The sequence below is a fragment of the Rattus norvegicus genome, chromosome 9 (assembly GCF_036323735.1).
Source record: "Rattus norvegicus strain BN/NHsdMcwi chromosome 9, GRCr8, whole genome shotgun sequence".
In the NCBI taxonomy this organism is placed as follows: domain Eukaryota; kingdom Metazoa; phylum Chordata; class Mammalia; order Rodentia; family Muridae; genus Rattus; species Rattus norvegicus.
The window spans coordinates 16,995,665-17,016,142 of record NC_086027.1 but is presented as its reverse complement, the minus strand read 5'-3'; the positions used below and the strand labels follow the sequence as shown (position 1 = coordinate 17,016,142).

Below are 20,478 nucleotides of genomic sequence, written 5' to 3'. Positions count from 1 at the left end.
CCCCTCATTGACAGTATGCACTCATTGATAAGTAGATATTGACCAAAACCTCGAATTACCCAAGATGCAATCAACAGATCTCAGGAAACTCAAGAAGGAGGATGACCAAAGTGCAGATGCTCCCACTCCTTCTTAAAATGGGGAACAAAAATATCCATAGGAGGGGATATGGAGGCCAAATCTAAAGCAGAGACTGAAGGAACAGCCATTCAGAGTCTGCCCCACATGTGGCCCATAGGTATACAGCCACCAAAACTAGGTAAGATTGATGAAGCTAAAAAGTGCTTACTGTAAGGGACCGGATATACATCTCCCCTGAGAGACACATCCAGAGCATGTCAAATAAAGAGGTCATTGCTAGCAGTAAACTACTGAACTGAGAATAGGATGCACTTTATGGGAATTAGAGGAAGGATTCAAAGAGCTGAAGGGCTTGCAACCCCATAAGAACAGCAATGCCAACCAAATAAACCACTAGCAAAAGACTATACATGGACTGACCCAGGGGTCCAACTGCATATGTAGGAGAGAATAGCCTTGTTGGGGCACCTGTGGAAGGGGAAGCCCTTGTTCTTAACAAGGTGGGACCCTCAGTGCAGTGGAATGTCCGGGAAGGGGTTTCTAAGTGGCATGGATTGGGGGACCATACATATGGGAGAGGTCACGGCAGGGGTGCTTATGGACCAAAAGCTGGGAAAGGGAATAACGTTTGAATAAAACATATATATCTAGTAAAAAAACTGAAATTTAAAAAAATGATACTAATACCAAAAAATAATCAAAAAATGTGAATAAGAAAGAAATTTTAGGTTTTGGAAAAAGATGAATGCCAGGTATTTGAAAAACTGTATGACCATGGTAAACACTTTAATATACTTGAGAAATTTTTTACATGTTAATGAACTGCATCTTTTTTTAAATAGTGAATGGAAATCCAGTCCCTTCCTGGCTGTGAGGCTAGGTATCCAGATGTAGTGGAATTCATTATTTGTTGGTCCTGAACCTTTGAGTCTGCTTCTAACTCAGCTTATGCCAAGGAAACTAGGCCAGGGTGATGTCTAAGCCATTGACCAAACCATCTGGACTAACAATCACAGGTGAAATTCCACCTTGTAAATGGGACGAGAGGAATAAAAGATACATTTAAGGATTTAAAAAAGATGAAATGTACCCAAAAAAATCCAATAAAAAATTTAAAATAAAAATGACTTCGGAAATACAAAATACTGGGGTGCCATTCCACAATCATGATGTGTTTCTTCTTTGATAGCTTACAGGTTAATTTACTTCTCTATAACTGTTTTCTTATTTCAAAGTAAGTAATGGCATCATCTGTGGAGTGATGGTGAGAACAAAAGCTTTGCCGAACTTGAATAATCGATCCCTCCTGAGCATGTGCTTAATATTCTAAGCACAGGGAAATTTCCTGAGGGGATTAAAGAACAAAATCCAAACATAAAACAGGAACAACAACGATGTAAAAACATTCTGCAATCTGGGTATGAAGGCATGTTGCAACTTTAATCAGCTTTGTAGGTATTTCTGATAAAACACATAAAGAAACAAAAATCCCATCACAGTCCTAGCAGTTGCATCCAACAAAGAGAGAGCTGTGAGGTAGTGCGTGCTGCTTCTTTCCCCAGATACCCCTGGACCTCAGGCCTGCACCCAGTGAGCTGGACCAAGAGCAGCCAGGTTGAAATTCCTGCTGCCATGGCAGGATTCTGCAGGAACATTTCCCTTTGACAACAAGGAACCTGTGTGGAGGAGACCTCTTGGTGAGTCCTCAAGGACTCTATGTGACCTATTCTACAGGGAGAAGCCCTGCCAGGTCTTTGACAAGGCCAGCCAGTTGTATGGGGAAGTCTCTGGTCCTGTGGCAGAGGGCGAGGAATGGCAGAAAGAATGGCAGCTCCACTGAGAGCAAAGGCTACCCCTTCTAGGCCTGTGACCTCCTAATTAATTTATCTTTTCACCTGATGCCCTATTCACATTTTCTTACTATCATACAACTGTGATCTTGATGAGCAGCTGGGCTCTTGTTTTCTTAATCAGTTCTTTGTTGTCACAGACCTTTTTAACTTACTCCAGCCCCTGAGACTTATTCATACCTTCTGTATGAAGTAGGACCCTTGGTGGGACTGTCATCTCAAAAATAGAAGGTTCAGTAATCCAAAAGATTGGACTCCAGTTTACCTCAGGCCAGGAAAGAAGTCAGCCACCATTAGTAAAAGAGCAAGGGAAAAAGTACAAAGGAAAAACAAGTGCCTTAATTAGAAGAAAAGATCCTCAACTTCTAAGGGCCGCACATCTGCACCCCTCTCTTCTGAGCTTTGTATAGTGATGTTGTATAACTCCAGATGGTAGTAAAAGGCAGAGTTCTTCCCAGAAAGGTCAGACATGATTTTCACTCTTACATCTGTGAGGTTGGGTGGCATTATAGCACACATTCAGGTGGAATTATAACACCTATGATAAGAAAACAGAATCCATATATCACAATGCCAAATGGACTCCCTCCTGAACTTATGGACCCATTAAAATTGAGGTTCAACCTGAACTCAGGCCATTCAACTCCCTTTCCATCCTCCTGATTCTTATGTTTGCTACACGTAAAAGAGCATGGTGTAGTCCCCAACATCCTCATGCCTAGACTTGTCTATTCAGGAAGAATGATATTGGAGAAGTGATGGCTATATAGTTACAATGTAGTAACACAAGGTCCAAGTTGACATTTGCTCACTGATGTCCAATTTAATTGTCTTGTTATATTTGAGAAAAGGAGGATGCCCTACTTTATATATAAAACGGACAGAAATTTATTATTTTTTATATGCCCTGTAGTTGATCCCTATGATCCCAAGGAAAAGGAGTTTTTATTGCAAAAAAAATAGGATTATAGACCATTGATTTTGTGAAATACATGGATATGTAAATGGAAACAATGTCAGCTGTCAAGGACTGCACAGTAAGCAAATATTTCCAGGTTTTATACACTCAGAGGTATAGAAGAAATATATTGGCCTCCAGAAAAAGGGAAAAGCTTAGGAATCGAAGTACATGTCACATGCATTGTCTCGAGTAGTAGATTTACTTTTAAGAAAAATCTCCCTCCTCCTTGGTCCCTAGAGATTTGGGTGCTAAGAAAAATCTGTTCTCCAATTCAGGGTTGTAAGCAACCCTCCCCAGCAAAAGCATTGTTGACTTCTAATGAAGCAGAGAGGCATATGTAGCTCTGAAATAGAGGTTGCCAAATGGTATTCCCAGTGACACATGGGAGACTGGAGGAAAGGGTCTCCACAGAAATTCATCAGTGTCTGGAGAGCTGGTTAGTAGGTAGGCCATAGAATTTTCCAGTGACATCACCAGTAAGCCATTCACTGGACACTCTATTGTATCTAAGAGATCCCTAGAATCTTCTGTGATGTCACCAGTGTTGTGGTGACACCAACTGCCTTTGGGATATTACTTCAGTTCCCTTTGGGTTCACAAGCAGGCATGTTTCGCCAGCTGCTCAGGCTATTTCGGAAGGAAAGTGTTGATCAAGGAGAGACCGCACCAGGTCAGAAGGAAGCTGACCCCCTCTCTAGTGAAACAGGAAGGAGGAAATCATTCTGGGGAAGGCTTGGTGAGTCGTGGGCAGAGTTGGGGAACATCCTCAAAGAGGTAGGTTTGAGATGTGCCTTCTAAGACTAGGCCTTACAAGCAGGAGCCTTGGGATTTTTCAAAGGCAAACCAAGAGTCAGGAGTTCCAGATCTTTAATTTGAGAGAAAGCCATAAAGTGGTAAGACTTCAGTGTCTTTTCTTGAAGCTTTTTAACTGTGAGTGTCAATGATTGGCAGGAGGAGGCACTGTGAGATTAAGAATATGACCATCCATGGTTGGGAGTTGAAGCACTTCATCCTCTAGATTACTGTAGGTTACATAAGTGTCTGATGGCGAGAACAAGGAAGGATGCACCCCTAGTCATGAATTGAGTACTCAGACACTTTGGGGTGGACCACACTTGGTTAGAGCTTGATGGTGCTAAGCATTATGAAGTCATTATGAACTCCAGGATTATCTGCACCACATCTGATATGAGATAACAATGTCGCAGATGTTTATGTCTCAGTCAGATTATAAATTTCTGTGCCGGGGTTTGTGTAATAGTGAGTGTGGCACGCGTATGGCATTAGAGGTTGGGAAGAGGGACATAGCTTAAGAATCAACCTTTAAGAAAGCTTTTCTGCTCTTTCAGGGATTCACCCAGTCCCTACCATTTCCCCTTCCTCAACCTCCTTTTCGGATTCAGAATGATCTATTCTGCCCATGGGCCATCAAATATGCAAATTCACTTGGGTTTATCTGTCTACAGGTTTTGGTAGGAAGGCATCATCCCAAAATGTCATCAGTAAGCAAGAGGAGTGTGTAAAGGAACTGGAGGAACTCAAATTTGAAATCCAGAAGTGTAAATTCGAGAGGGATGAACTTTATCAAATCCTGGATCTTTATATCTATGATGAGTGGGACCACAGGTAGTCATTATGCCCAGTAACCTGTTCACTGTCTTGCGCTCTCTCTCTACCACCTCAAGATTTACTCATAGCATGAGAGAGTTTCACCTCTCATCCTGGATTTTAAGGAGATTTGGCAGGCATTTGCTTGTGAGATGAGCTAGGTGCTGTGTGTTTAGGGTCAAACTTTTTGTACTTGACCCTAAGCCTCTTGGATTAGCGTTGGTTCTGTCAACAGCTAGAAGGACCTGGTCACACTTGCTGCAACTGTGTGTGTGAATGAAATGCCTGCACGTCATCACTCTTTCCTCTGCATTTGTTCATTATACACTGATTCTATGGCACCTCCATGGATGTAGTTGGCATTCTAAATGTGTTTGGATATGGGTTGGTATGTGTGTATGTGGAAGTATATGTGGTGTTTTATCAGGATCAGGACGTCTGGGACCTTTGATGGGGTCTGAGGATTTGTTTGATCAACAGTTTGCAGGTCATGATAGTGATGAGTACGTGGAGGCCCACACTGATCAACAGAGCACTTTGCTCCTTCTGTATACCTTGGTGGCACCCAGGACTCTCCCGAGGGGAGGAGGTGCTATAAATCCTCTTCCCTGTCAAACTTAGTTATGCCCTCTGGGAATTCATGTAACGATAGAAACCAAGGATTGAGTATACCTGCTTTCAAAACAAGAGAAATGTCATCACAGCTTTCTCTTGGTCCCAAAGCTGTGGCACGGACTGGAGGAATCTTCTTCCTGAACTAGTCAATTCCATCATGCTCACCTGGCCAGCTCTTGAAGGTCAGGTCCCTCCAACTGGTACCGTGACTCTGTTGTCCTGTGCCCAGGATAATAAACTTAACCAGTACAAATACTTTGAAGGAGCAAGTATGTGGTACATACTGAGTTTACATAATCGAGAGAACAGTCTGATTTCACCTAATTTGTTTCACCTGCTTTGATCTTTAGTTTTTTACTTTTTAACTATCCAGGGATTGTTTATTGTGACCTAGAAATGGTCACTGTGGTCTTGACAGTTGTTATTCCCAAACAGGCAGGTCTCAGGCTCTGCCCCCTCCTATATAGTGAGTATTTGCAGAATCATATCTCCCCAGGATTCCAAGGAGTCCTTATTTCAAAACAAATGTTTGCTTATTTACATGGAAATATTTTCTGTGGATTGACTCTCACTGTTGGGTTTTGGTCTGGTTTTTGAATTTGCCAATTTCTTCCCTTCTACCATTCCTTGAATTTGAACTTTTTTATTATATATTTTTTATTTACATTTCACCTAATTCTGAAATCATGAGTTCAAAACGTTATTTGTTCCTTTGGCCATGACCTAACCCAGGCTGCACGTCGAATTGCCAGTCCTTCAATCCGAACATGAGATGAGAATGATGGCTATGCAAATGATGACCAACTCAATAAGTGATGCCATGGAGAGGTACAAGGAGCTCATACAAGTGAACAGTTCCTACCGGTGAGTCGCTGACAGAGATGAGAACCCAGCACTAGGCAGGGAATGCTTCTGTCCTGTATGACTTTAACAAATGTCAGGGCTCTGGTTCTGTAGTGTCTGACTCTTAACAAGAAGGCTGCCTCCTGGCAAGAGTCTTGGATTTGTAGCTCTTGGAAAAATTGTCCTACATATGAAGGGTGTAGAAGACCCTCAATCGTTATTTTCCCCATTAAGGATCCTCTAGATAGAAAAGGTTTGCACCATGATGGGAATATCAATCAACTCTTAGTCTCTAGGACTCTGACAGGTTATCTATGATCCATGAGAAACACATGGAAAGTTTGTACAGCTATTGGGTCATCTATCCTCCCTCAGAGGGGATGTGACCTCTACTTGCAGATGACTTCAGCATACTATGGACATATGAGCTCCCTTATGGACCATTTCTTCTACCTTGATTTATATAAACCGTCTTAGTATCAGGATTTTCAGAAGTACTTTGATTCACAGGGTTGTATCCTCTGGATTTGACCTCCTCTAATTGGTGCTAACCTGCATAGTGTGGCTCTATTCTGGGGATTTCTGAGGATGAGGACCCTTGAAAGGATGATTGGACTTGCAGGAGTGACAGGCAAATAGAAGCTGGCTGGGATTTACCATTTTTTGTTTGTGGTTCAGCATCAGGCACTCCCAGCTCCTGCTTGAACAAGCTCAATTGAAGAACAATATACAGATTTTGCTGAATGAGAAGAGAGAACTGCTGGTGGAGCAGACTGAACTCCCAGCATCCTCTGTGGAGGCAAAGAGGCTCTGTGAAGAGGCCGGAATGAACATCTGTGACCCCAGTGCCAAGCAACAGCAGGTAGGGTTAGGCCTCAGGGTCAGGTTGTCCTCATGTCTTACCATAACCATAGACAAACCAATGTAACTGGCTATTGACTGATCCATGTCCTGACCTAGGTCTCATCCAAGTGTTCATTCATGTGATGGTTTACAAAGCTTTCTGTGGAGATAGCCCCTTTTCAGGAAACTACATGTTTGGAAAGCAAATGGTCCTGCTCTTTGAGAATCTGCAGTTTATTAAGGGAGATAGGTTGATCACACAGCACAGCACTACATGCCATTATGTGTGGAGTGTTCTATGTGGGAGCCCCTCTTTAGACTAGAGCAGGGCTTTGCGAGATGAAGCATATGTCTGGAGCGCATTTTCTTTACAGGGATCTTGTGAGACTCCAGGAAGTAAGTACTTTTCAAGGAGGAGACCCTCATGGAAATGCCAAAGAAATGATTCTTATTGTCATTTGTGGTGGCTTTTGTTGTTCCTCTTCTCCCTGTATATGAAGATGGTGTCTTCATGCTTCATAGATCTTGGGTAACTACAGAGCCTGAGGAGCAGCATGTCAGTCCTGTCTTATTTGAGTGCTCCTGGAGAGTTCATAACTGGGCCTTACAACCTGAAGCTGGTTAGAAGAGCAAGGATGTGGAAAAGGTTTCTCAAAGGCCAAGGGTTGGCATGAGAGATTTGAGACTTCAAGAACAAAGTTATCCGTATATACCCCCAATTCTCACCAAGAAAGGTGCATTGCTGTGCTGACCTGCATCTTAGGGAGCATGCGGGGAGGCCAGTTCATGACATGCAATTTTGTCCAGTCATTACCCAACTTAGTCCTTTAAGCCTAGGTCTCTCAACAAACATGAAGCTTCCTGTTTTGTGCTGGCCAGCAGTCTTTGCATCATTCGTCCAGTTCCTGGTGGAGCCCCCTCTCTTATTTGTCTCAACACATTCTTAAACCATTCAGGTATTTTCAAAATAAGGATTAGATTTCTTCACTTTACCTGAGCAGAGGTATCCCCCAGGAAGATTCTGGTTTGTCTTATGGGCTTCACCATGATCTTGCATGGAATCCTGTAGTGCATCCCTCTAATGACATTGCTTTGCAGACTATATCATGGGCACGGCATTCTTTCAGGATAGATTCCCTCTCAATACTGTACACAGTGCTGCATTTTAGAAAAGTCACTGTATGTTATTTCGTTAGCCTCCTTCTGACTGACATTGAGGTTGTTTTAACGTCACATGAAATCTAATATGATGAAAAGTTCCTGGTAAATGACCATGAGACACTGTCTTCTTTGATGCTTCCAAGGTCTTCTATGAAGGAAACAGTGTAGTTTTAGTGAGGGGCCTATGATGAGTCAACATAGAGCTTGATGGAGTTTTTTCCTAGAAATCTCTCTCTTGGGGATTTGATGTTGTGTTGTTTAGGCTATCTGTGCAAAACATGTAATTTACTCGTAGGACCAGAAAGTATCTGCATAGAAAGGTTTCCTGAAGTGGAAATGAGTATAGGCCAGGGCAGCACAGCCTGCTTGAGTCTAAGAGACTTGTACACAGCATTGTTCCCACTAATTCCTCACTCAACAGGAAATGTGCTGCACAAAAGCAAAGTTTTCATTTGTGCATGCGAGTGTGTATCTGTGTATGTCTGTGTGTTTGTGTGTGTGTGTTTTCAGTAATGAACCTGTGTTTCCTCTATTTCCAAGTTTCATAAGAAAAGAATTCTAGGAGTTCACTTTACATCCATGAAACATGAAATACAGCTGCCCAGTCATTTGGCATCTCCATCTAGCTCTGTACAGCAAAAGGACACCTGTTATTAATATATTCTGTTTACAAAAAATTCGCAACAGAATTATCTTGTGAAGTGTGGGGGAGGAGTGGAAAATATAATCAAGTGAGTCGTGTTTCACAGTCCTAACCAATGGTACAGGCCTGGAGCTTGCAGGACCCTTTTTGTTATGGTGTAGAAGCAGGACAATAAAGTCCTTTAGAAATGCAACCCCCCCCAAAAAGAGCACACAAAAACACCTGTAAAGTTAGATTATCAAGTGACTAGGGGCAAAACTACTGATCTGCATTGAAATCCTTTGGAGCACATCAAAGGAAAGGAGTACTGGGAGGTAAGGACAAGGCTTCTCTATAAAATCCATGAGTTTATGCTGCTTCTCTGTTCTTTGTGAATTGTGAAAGCCCACTGGAAGGTTGTGTCACTCACTGTGTCTTCTCCAAGGTTGCTTTCCACATTGCCTGCTACCATTTCTTTCCAGCTACCTTGGCACACTACAACTTCCCCTGGGAGTTTGGCTTGGAATTTTTTCATTGAGAATTTGAGTTGTTTGGAATTGTATCGTCATCCAGAAACAGTCCCATAGCTATGCTGTGGTGCAAGAACAGGGCAGTTTCAGGAACCCCTTTAGGTGCACAGATAATCTAAAGTGCTCCCCTATGTTATCTGTGTAGCATTCTGCAAGTGCTGTCAATCAACATCATTTTCTCTCAGTTAATTTCAGCCTCAATGGAGTCAGGAGAAATGATGAAATTCAGACGGGTCTGTTAGTGGACCATCAGAAAGGCCTGTGAGAAGCCATGTTCTTTAAGTGGAACAGAAGTGTTAGTTGACCCAGAGATCCCAGAGAAGAGAATAGGTGTCCAACTAGAGCAACTAGAGCTCTGGGTTTTAGTGGTCCAAGGAAGGAAACTGTAGGAGAGGTTGGAGCCCTTCAATGGATTATGACTCAGTGTGAGATAATCCATGTAAGCATTTATTTATTTACTCCAAATATCTGTGACACAATCACATTATAGGTAGAAACATTGTTCATATGGGTCCTGGCTATGGAAATTTCCTAAGATTCTGGGGTCATAGCTTTGGGCATGAAGTCACTCAGGGTATGGTAAAGAGAGCTCCTATTAGAAGAAGCTGCACTCTATGGGGAAAGTCTGAAACAGTGAACAAGAACAGGAGTCTAGTCCACCACCAACATATGATCCTTTGCTGGGAAACAAGACTGCTCTACTCAGCCTTGGGAACTTGCTAAGCCAGATTGGTTATAGGGAAAGAACCCTGATTCAATGTCGGTTTATGGGAGGACAGCACATCACTTACTGAGCTGTCTATAGGCTATGACCACTATATACATATCCCACTCAACATTTGTTTTTATGCCTCCAGAGTATCCTGGGGAATCATTATATTAAGCATTAAAAGGGAAAGTAAACACTGCAATGTACTATGTTTATATTGTGTAAACACAAACGTCTTGTGTGTTTGCGAGTTTGTATTAGTGTGTCTGTGTGTCTGTGTGTGTGTTTGTGTGCACACATGCATGCATGCTTTCATTGACAGTACACTCATCTGATGACCACGATAAGAAAGGATTAGAGGAAAGAATGCAGGACATTCTGAAGCAGAAAGAACCGATCACCCAGAAAAGTGACTTGGGAGGAACATTGTAGAAGCATTCTGATATTTTTGAGATCAGGTAGGAACACAAACTGGCAGAAGCCAATTGGATTTCCTGTCCCTATATAACTATCCTTTTTGGATGGCTGACCACTGACAAGGTTTTCCCCAACAGGCACCTAAAGTACTACCCAGAGTATTGTTCTGGTACAGTTTATGTGAATTTTGTCCATGACACAATATGTATAATCCTCAGGATTTCTTTGTATTTTGTACTTCTTTCTTCCTGTTAAGTCTCTGATAAGATCTGAGGACATTTTCTCTTCTGTCATCTCACAAATTGCATTACAATAACCATAGTGTTACAGGGGTGCTGTTATGTATCTCCATCACAATAAACTTTACTGTTCCTTGTGTATGCTGTGAGCACATTCTCAGTGATTACAGGATCTGTGCAGTGAGCATGGATTTGAAGTGTGATGGCTTCTCTGTGTATTTGCAGATTCAGTGGTTACAAATTGAACCTAAGGAGGTTCCTTCAGTGCTGACATAATCAGAACTTTCATCTCAATCCTGGGCATGTTCTCCAGAAGGAATCCACATGGTATTCTAGGTTGCTCATACCATTCTTGAACTCAGATTCAGACCCAGCTACAATGTTATTATTCAATATAATAAACCTGGACCAGTGACAAAATATGACCATTTTTGTGTTAATTCCAGTACAGTCCACAGTTCAAATTCTAGCAGTTTGAAAAGCTGAGATATAAATCCAAGCCCAGGTACTCTACTACATTTGGGGATGCAGGGACTGACCTCAGCTGACAGGCCATGCTGGATTGTCCAACTGAATAGAGCTGATGTAAGAGGGAGAGCTGAATTGACAACCACTCACTAAATCTTTATTCCCTTGCTCTGCTAGGTCTGAAATTCTCCAGCAGAAACTCGAACATGACACAGTCCAGGACAAGATCTCCCTTGGTGAGAAGTGCTACAGGAGGAGAACTAAGTGTGCACAGCAAATACACCACTATTGCGTCTCATCTGTAATGTCCATAGCAATTGTGGACTGCATTTTCCTCCTTTAGTTTGATTTCTTTCGATTTAATAGGCCATACTTTCACCTTGCCTCTCTGCAGCAAGTGTGCACTTTTTGAGGGACTCAGAGAAGTGCTGATGCACATCAATCAAGAGCTGCTGGTCATCCAGAAAGACTGTGCACGTGTAAATTTGTACTTGTCCTGATGGGTCATCCAGAAGAGTTTCATGGAGATCAGTTCACAACATTGGAAAGACTTTGAGACAAAGTCTGTAATATCATTTATACTGAGTATTAGATGGCTTTTTCCTTAATGTCCCCACTCCAACAAAACGGACCTACTCCCACTCCACTTGAAAAGATTATTACCATCAGTAACTTCTTGTCTAGTATGTCTCCAAGGCAAGCCACAGGCTATAAGTCTATTCTGCAAAAGGAGCAGCAAAAGAATGCTTAGCATACTTCCTCTATTTAAAGTTTGGTTGACTTTTGATTATTTTGGTTATTTGGTTTTCCTTCTATTCATTTGAAATTTTGTTATTTATGTGTTGTTGTTTTGTTCATTTGGTTTTCTATTTTGATAAGGATATAGACTGTATATATTGACTACCTGCATCTGGTTACTATCAAGTAAATTGGATGCATTCTGGTCAATAAAGGAGTAATCTCAAACTCTTCACTCTTAAGAACCTTCTTTATTGATCATCAGTGTCAACATCTGAAGTCCCACAGCTATCAGGGAGGGATGGATCTCTGCTTTCTCATGGGGACTGGGCATCAAATCACTTCCCAGTCAGACTGACATTCACAGGCATTTATACAGTCACTGTTCACTGTGTTCCCAACTCTGTGAATTTCAACTTCATCATGCATATATTACCCATTGTGTATGCTTGCTGTCAAATATATAGTTACCTCTAAGTTATACTCCGTGGATGAGAGCGTTGAACAAATTAATGGGATAAACATTAATTTTTCTGTAATATCTCCCAGGATACATAAACATGGTATAAGGGAGTTTAAAACAATCGGGAAGCCTGCACCCAAATCCCAGGGCAGAGAGTGCTGAACACCCGGGAATGCAGATACTCCTGAGACCAAAGGACAGAAAGCCACTTCGGCCCAGCTCTGCCCACATCTCTGGCCCAATATTAATCTGCATGCTGCCTCTGGAAACAGGAATAGAGGAGCAGTCAGGGGCAGTAAACTGCTTGGTCCAGCCTGGGTCCAGAACCTACCTGGGCCCTGAGCATATTTGAAGAAAACCAGAGGCATACAATTCTCTGTTTCCTGATTGTGCCTTTTTTTTTTGAACCAACATTTTGTTGCTGTTGGATTTCTCATGGATATTTTTCATTTTGAATTCAAATGTTCTTCTTGTTTTCCAGAAATAAGTCTGAATATCATCCCCCTCCCCTTCTTCTACAAAAGTATTCCCTTCACCAGCCATCCACTTTCCCAGCCTAGGCAGGACCAAGGCTGCTCATTCCATTTGTGCCCAAGAAGACCATCCTCTGATACACATGCAGATGGAGCCATGGCACAGTCCCTGTATAGTGATTGGGTAGTGGTTTAGTCTCTGGTAACTCTGCTTGGCAGGCATGGGTGTTCTTATGGGGTTGCAAGTCCCTTCAGCTCTTTCAATCTTTCTGTAATTCCTCCAAATGAGGTGAGTTCTCAGTTCAATGGTTTGATGCTAGCATTCTCCACTGTATTTGACATGATCTGGCTGTGCCTCTCAGGAGAACATATATCCCCTTCCTGTCAGCCTGCACCTCTTAGCTTCATCCACCTTATCTAGTTTGAAGGCTGTATACGTATAGGCCACTCGTGGGGTGGACTCTGAATGGCCATTCCTCTAGGCTCTGTTTTAAACTTTGACTCCTTATCCCTTCTATGGGTATTCTCCTTCCCCTTTGAAAGAAGGAGTGAAGCATCAGCATTTTGGTCATCCATCCTGAATTTGATTTGGTCTGTGAATCTTGGGGAATTTGAGCATTTGGGCTAATGTCCAATTATCAATGAGTGCATACCATGTGTGTGTTTCTGTGATTGGGTTAACTCACTCAGGATGATATGTTTTAGTTCATTCTCTTTGCCTATGAATTTCAAGAAGTCATTGTTTTTGATATCTCTGTAGTACTCCATTTGGTAGAGGTACCACAGTTTCTGTTTCCATTTCTCTATTAAAGGGCATCTGGGATCTTACCATTTTCTGACGATTATAAATAAGGCTGCTATGAACATAGTGGAGGGTGTGCATTGTTGTATGTTGGAGCATCTTTTGGGTATATGTGCAAGAGAGGTATAGCTGGGCCTCAGGTAGTGCAATGTCTAATTTTCTGAGGAACCTCCAGACTGATATCCAGAATGGTTGTAGCAGTCTGCAATCTCACCAACAATGGAGGAATGTTCCTCATTCTCACATCCGTGCAAGCATCTTCTATAGCCTGAGTGTTTGATCTTAGCCATTCAGAGTGGTGTGAGGTGGAATCTCAGGGTTGTTTTGATTTGCATTTCCCTTATATCTAAAGATGTCGAACATTTCTTTTGGTGCTTCTCAGCCACTCCATATTCCTCAGCTGTGAATTCTTTGTTTAGCTCTGAACCGCAATTTTTAATAGAATTATTAGTCCCTACAGTCCAACTTCATGACTTCTTTCTGTATTTTGGATATTAGCCCTCTATCAGTTGTAGGATTAGTAAAGGTCTTTTCCAAATCTGTTGGTTTGTGTTTTGTCCTAACCACAGTGTCCTTTGTCTTACAGAAGCTTTGTACCTTTATGAGGTCCCATTTGTCTAATTGATCGTAGAGCATAAGCCATTCGTGTTTTGTTCAGGAAATTTTTTCCAGTGTCCTTGTGTTCATGATGCTTCCCCACTTTTGCTTCTATTAGTTTGAGTGTATCTGGTTTGATGTAGAGGTCCTTGATCCACCTGGACTTAAGCTTTGTCCAGGGCAATAAGAAGGGGATGATTTGTACTCCTCCATATGGTGACCTCCAGTGGAACCAGCACCATTTGCTGAAAATGCTATATTTTTTCCACTGGATGTTTTTGTCTCCTTTGTCGAAAATCAAGTGACCATAGGTGTGTGGGTTCATTTCTGGGTCTGCAGTTCTATTCCACTGGTCTATCTTCCTGTCTCTGTACCAATACCATACAGTTTTTATCACTAATGCTCTATAAACTGCTATAGTTCAGGGATGGTGATTCCCAGGGAAGTCCTTTTATTGTTGAGGATAGTTTTAGCTATCCTGAGTTACTTGTTATTCCAAATGAATTTGCAAATTATTTCTTCTAACCCTATGAACAATTGATTTGTAATTTTGATGGGAATTGCATTGAATCTATAGGTCACTTTGGGGAAAATGGCCATTTTTACTATCTTCATCCTGCCAACCCACGAGCATGGGAGATCTTTCCATTTTCTGAGATCTTCAATTTCTTTCTTCATACACATGAAGTTCTTTTCACACAGATCTCACTTGTTTGATAAAAGTTACACTGAGGTATATTTATGTTATTTGGGACTATTATGAAAGGTGTCATTTCCCTAATTTCTTTCTCAACTTGTTTATCTTTTGTGTAGAGGAAGGCTACTGATTTGTTTGAGTTAATTTTATACACAGGCACATTGCCGAAGTTGTTTATCAGTCTTAGGAGATCTCTGGTGTAACTTTTCGCGTGTCTCAATTATACTGTCCTATCGTCCTCAATAGTGATAATTTTCTTCCTCCTTTCCAATCTGTATCCCTTTGACCTCCTCTTGTTGTCTGATTGCTCTGGCTAATACTGGGGACAACATACAATGACAGGGACTGCCAGCAGTAGGCCGGGATGGAGACATCTCAGAAACCTGCAGTGCTCCTTGTAAAGTAGGGTGGCTTCTGGAACCCTGAGTATCAGGAGAAACATTCCTCCACGGGACCCACCATCTGAAATAAGAGGCTGCCTGTAGTAGTCCGGGATGGAGACATCTCAGTAGCCCGCAGTAGCTCTTTGTAAAAACTGGTTGTTTCCATTTCTCCAAACCTTAGCCCTGGACAACGGCTGTATAGATTTCATTTGTTTGTGACTGCCTATCAGTTGGCCTTGGTGTGCGCAATTATTATATTATATCTGACTTTCCTACTTCTTTCTACTTCTGCTCTGGTGAATTCTGTGAAACTAGATGTTCCTTGAGGTTATGATTCTTAGACAATTGGAAATTGATGCATAGCGGCACAGCACAGCACAGCACAGCCCTAGCGGCCCAGGTGCATATTGTGTATTCCCATCTTGGAAAAAATGTAATAACTGCACAATTGTAGTTCCAGATTAAGGTTTGACTTGCAAAGACAGCTTGAAGAAAATAAGAGAAAATGAATTAGAGCCAACATTGGGACGCTAGGAAAGGAAAAAGTTATTGAGGTTAGGAAATAAGTCTTTCATAATATTATAGACTGGTTAAGGAAGTATAGAATATATAAAATAATATAGTAGTAAACTAAGTCAAACTACTGGAACCCTTATGAGAGTCATTGTGTGCAAGGAGCAGAACGCTAGTGGAATTACTGAGCTATGGGTTACCTTGATTCTTTCTGGCCACTGCCTGGCAGTTTTGCCTATGTCATTTATTATTAGAGCTTCACAGGAGTATGCAGGTAGCTGACCTTGGAGCTTTGGACTCTGAAGTATAAAAGTAAGGAATTAAAGTTTAAATAATGATAAGTTTACACTTATTATTATATTGGCCGCAGGCTTGGGTACAAGGAAAGTCAGAAAGTTTGGAGAACAGTTGTAATTCTTAGTTCTTGGTGGGATATGGTCATTCTTTGCATTTGATTTGGCAATGATTAAAAAATGTCATTTTTTTACCCGCTTTAACATCATGAATAAAGGACTGGGGCAAGAGAAAGGATACAGAACATGTGAAGAATAAATGAGAGAGAGCATGAGGGAGTGAATGAGAGAGTAAATGACAGAGCTAATGTAAGAACAAATGTGAGAGCAAATGAGAGAGCATGAGAAGAGCATGTGAAGAGTGAGTGGAGAGAGAATGTGAAGAGTGAATGAGGGAGCTAATGAGAGAGCGAGTCTGAGAACAAATGTGAGAGCCAGGGAGAGAGCATGAGGAGAGCATTTGAGAATGAGTGAGGAGAGAATGTGAGGTGGGTGTGAAGATTGTGTGTGTGCGTGACAGGAGAGTGCATGTGGTGTGTGTGAGATACATGTGAGGTGTGTATGAAGGTTGTGTGTGTGCGTGACAGGAGAGTGCATGTGGTGTGTGTGAGATATGTGTGAGGTGTGTATGAAGAGTGTGTGTGAGTGTGACAGGAGAGTATAAGGTGTGTGTGAGATATGTATGAGGTGTGTATGAAGAGTATGTGTGAGTGACAGGAGAGTGCATGTGGTGTGTGTGAGATATGTATGAGGTGTGTATGAAGATTGTGTGTGTGGGTGACAGGAGAGTACATGTGGTGGGTGTGAGATATGTATGAGGTGTGTATGAAGAGTGTGTGTGTTCGTGACAGGAGAGTGCATGTGGTGTGTGTGAGATATGTGCAAGGTGTGTATGAAGATTGTGTGTGTGCATGACAGGAGAGTGCATGTGGTGTGTGTGAGATATGTACGAGGTGTGTATGAAGACTGTGTGTGTGAGTGACAGGAGAGTGCATGTAGTGTGTGTGAGATATGTGTGAGGTGTGTATGAAGAGTGTGTGTGAGTGTGACAGGAGAGTGCATAAGGTGTGTGTGAGATATGTATGAGGTGTGTATGAAGAGTGTGTGTGAGTGACAGGAGAGTGCATGTGGTGGGTGTGAGATATGTATGAGGTGTGTATGAAGATTGTGTGTGTGGGTGACAGGAGAGTACATGTGGTGGGTGTGAGATATGTATGAGGTGTGTATGAAGAGTGTGTGTGTGCGTGACAGGAGAGTGCATGTGGTGTGTGTGAGATATGTGCGAGGTGTGTATGAAGATTGTGTGTGTTCGTGACAGGAGAGTGCATGTGGTGTGTGTGAGATATGTGCAAGGTGTGGATGAAGATTGTATGTGTTCGTGACAGGAGAGTGCATGTGGTGTGTGTGAGATATGTATGAGGTGTGTATGAAGAGTGTGTGTGTGCGTGACAGGAGAGTGCATGTGGTGTGTGTGAGATATGGGCGAGTTGTGTATGAAGATTGTGTGTGTTCGTGACAGGAGAGTGCATGTGGTGTGTGTGAGATATGTGCAAGGTGTGTATGAAGATTGTATGTGTTCGTGACAGGAGAGTGCATGTGGTGTGTGTGAGATATGTGCGAGGTGTGTATGAAGATTGTGTGTGTGCATGACAGGAGAGTGCATGTGGTGTGTGTGAGATATGTGCGAAGTGTGTATGAAGATTGTGTGTGTGCGTGACAGGAGAGTGCATGTGGTGTGTGTGTGATATGTGCGAGGTGTGTATGAAGGTTGTGTGTGTTCCTGACAGGAAAGTGCATGTGGTGTGTGTGAGATATATATGAGGTGTGTATGAAGACTGTGTGTGTGCATGACAGCAGAGTGCATGTGGTGTGTGAGATATGTGTGAGGTGTGTAGGAAGACTGTTTGTGTGCGTGACAGGAGAGTGCATGTTGTGTGTGTGAGATATGTGTGAGGTGTGTATGAAGACTGTGTGTGTGCGTGACAGGACACTGCATGTGGTGTGTGTGAGATATGTATGAGGTGTGTGTGAAGACTGTGTGTGTGCGTGACAGGAGAGTGCATGTGGTGTGTGTGAGATATATGTGAGGTGTGTATGAAGGTTGTGTGTGTGCGTGACAGGAGAGTACATGTGTTGTGTCTGAGATATGTGTGAGGTGTGTATGAAGAGTGTGTGTGAGTTTGACAGGAGAGTGCATGTGGTGTGTGAGATATGTATGAGGTGTGTATGAAGAATGTGTGTGAGTGATAGGAGAGTGCATGTGGTGTGTGTGAGATATGTATGAGGTGTGTATGAAGAGTGTGTGTGTGCGTGACAGGAGAGTGCATGTGGTGTGTGTGAGATATGTACGAGGTGGTATGAAGACTGTGTGTGTGAGTGACAGGAGAGTGCATGTGGTGTGTGTGAGATATATGTGAGGTGTGTATGTAGACTGTGTGTGTGCGTGACAGGAGAGTGCATGTGCTGTGTGTGTGATATGTATGATGTGTGTGTGAAGACTTGTGTTTGCGTGACAGGAGAGTGCATGTGGTGTGTGTGAGATATGTGCGAGGTGTGTATGAAGATTGTGTGTGTGCATGACAGGAGAGTGCATGTGGTGTGTGTGAGATATGTGCGAGGTGTGTATGAAGATTGTGTGTGTTCCTGACAGGAAAGTGCATGTGGTGTGTGTGAGATATGTATGAGGTGTGTATGAAGACTGTGTGTGTGCGTGACAGCAGAGTGCATGTGGTGTGTGAGATATGTGTGACGTGTGTAGGAAGACTGTTTGTGTGCATGACAGGAGAGTGCATGTGGTGTGTGTGAGATATGTGTGAGGTGTGTATGAAGATTGTGTGTGTTCGTGACAGGAGAGTGCATGTGGTGTGTGTGAGATATGTGCGAGGTGTGTATGAAGATTGTATGTGTTCGTGACAGGAGAGTGCATGTGGTGTGTGTGAGATATGTGCGAGGTGTGTATGAAGATTGTGTGTGTGCATGACAGGAGAGTGCATGTGGTGTGTGTGAGATATGTGCGAGGTGTGTATGAAGATTGTGTGTGTGCGTGATAGGAGAGTGCATGTGGTGTGTGTGAGATATGTGCGAGGTGTGTATGAAGATTGTGTGTGTTCCTGACAGGAAAGTGCATGTGGTGTGTGTGAGATATGTATGAGGTGTGTATGAAGACTGTGTGTGTGCGGGACAGCAGAGTGCATGTGGTGTGTGAGATATGTGTGACGTGTGTAGGAAGACTGTTTGTGTGCATGACAGGAGAGTGCATGTGGTGTGTGTGAGATATGTGTGAGGTGTGTATGAAGACTGTGTGTGTGCGTGACAGGACACTGCATGTGGTGTGTGTGAGATATGTATGAGGTGTGTGTGAAGACTGTGTGTGTGCGTGACAGGAGAGTGCATGTGGTGTGTGTGAGATATATGTGAGGTGTGTATGAAGGTTGTGTGTGTGCGTGACAGGAGAGTACATGTGTTGTGTCTGAGATATGTGTGAGGTGTGTATGAAGAGTGTGTGTGAGTTTGACAGGAGAGTGCATGTGGTGTGTGTGAGATATGTATGAGGTGTGTATGAAGAATGTGTGTGAGTGATAGGAGAGTGCATGTGGTGTGTGTGAGATATGTATGAGGTGTGTATGAAGAGTGTGTGTGTGCGTGACAGGAGAGTGCATGTGGTGTGTGTGAGATATGTACGAGGTGGTATGAAGACTGTGTGTGTGAGTGACAGGAGAGTGCATGTGGTGTGTGTGAGATATGTGTGAGGTGTGTATGTAGACTGTGTGTGTGCGTGACAGGAGAGTGCATGTGCTGTGTGTGTGATATGTATGATGTGTGTGTGAAGACTTGTGTTTGCGTGACAGGAGAGTGCATGTGGTGTGTGTGAGATATGTATGAGGTGTGTATGAAGACTGTGTGTGTGAGTGACAGGAGAGTGCATGTGGTGTGTGTGAGATATGTATGAGGTGTGTATGAAGAATGTGTGTGAGTGACAGGAGAGTGCATGTGGTGTGTGTGAGATATGTATGAGGAGTGTATGAAGAGTGTGTGTGTGCGTGACAGGAGAGTGCATGTGGTGTGTGTGAGATATGTACGAGGTGTGTATGAAGATTGTGTGTGTTCGTGACAGGAGAGTGCATGTGGTGTGTGTGAGATATGTGCGAGGTGTGTATGAAGATTGTGTGTGTGCATGACAGGAGAGTGCATGTGGTGTGTGTGAGATATGTACGAGGTGTGTATGAAGATTGTGTGTGTTCGTGACAGGAGAGTGCATGTGGTATGTGTGAGATATGTATGAGGTGTGTATGAAGGTTGTGTGTGTGCGTGACAGGAGAGTGTATGTGGTGTGTGTGAGATATGTACGAGGTGGTATGAAGACTGTGTGTGTGAGTGACAGGAGAGTGCATGTGGTGTGTGTGAGATATGTGTGAGGTGTGTATGTAGACTGTGTGTGTGCATGACAGGAGAGTGCATGTGCTGTGTGTGTGATATGTATGATGTGTGTGTGAAGACTTGTGTTTGCGTGACAGGAGAGTGCATGTGGTGTGTGTGAGATATGTGCGAGGTGTGTATGAAGATTGTGTGTGT

The 20,478-nt window shown here is 42.8% G+C and overlaps 1 protein-coding gene across 2 annotated transcripts; it reads left to right on the top strand.

Annotated features, from left to right (window-relative positions):
* The first annotated feature begins 2,908 nt into the window (after positions 1-2,908).
* LOC134480531 (uncharacterized) lies at positions 2,909-11,913 on the top strand. 2 transcript variants are annotated; one of them, XM_063268057.1, is made up of 5 exons: positions 2,909-3,628; positions 4,359-4,518; positions 5,848-5,979; positions 6,637-6,820; positions 11,125-11,913. In XM_063268057.1, exons 1-5 carry the CDS (start codon positions 3,499-3,501, stop codon positions 11,128-11,130), a joined length of 612 nt encoding a protein of 203 aa, XP_063124127.1. In that variant the 5' UTR covers positions 2,909-3,498; the 3' UTR covers positions 11,131-11,913. The 2 variants fall into 2 exon arrangements, with proteins under 2 accessions (XP_063124127.1, XP_063124126.1); XM_063268056.1 differs by lacking the exon at positions 11,125-11,913 and having other exon boundaries at positions 6,637-9,602.
* Positions 11,914-20,478: the final 8,565 nt, after the last annotated feature.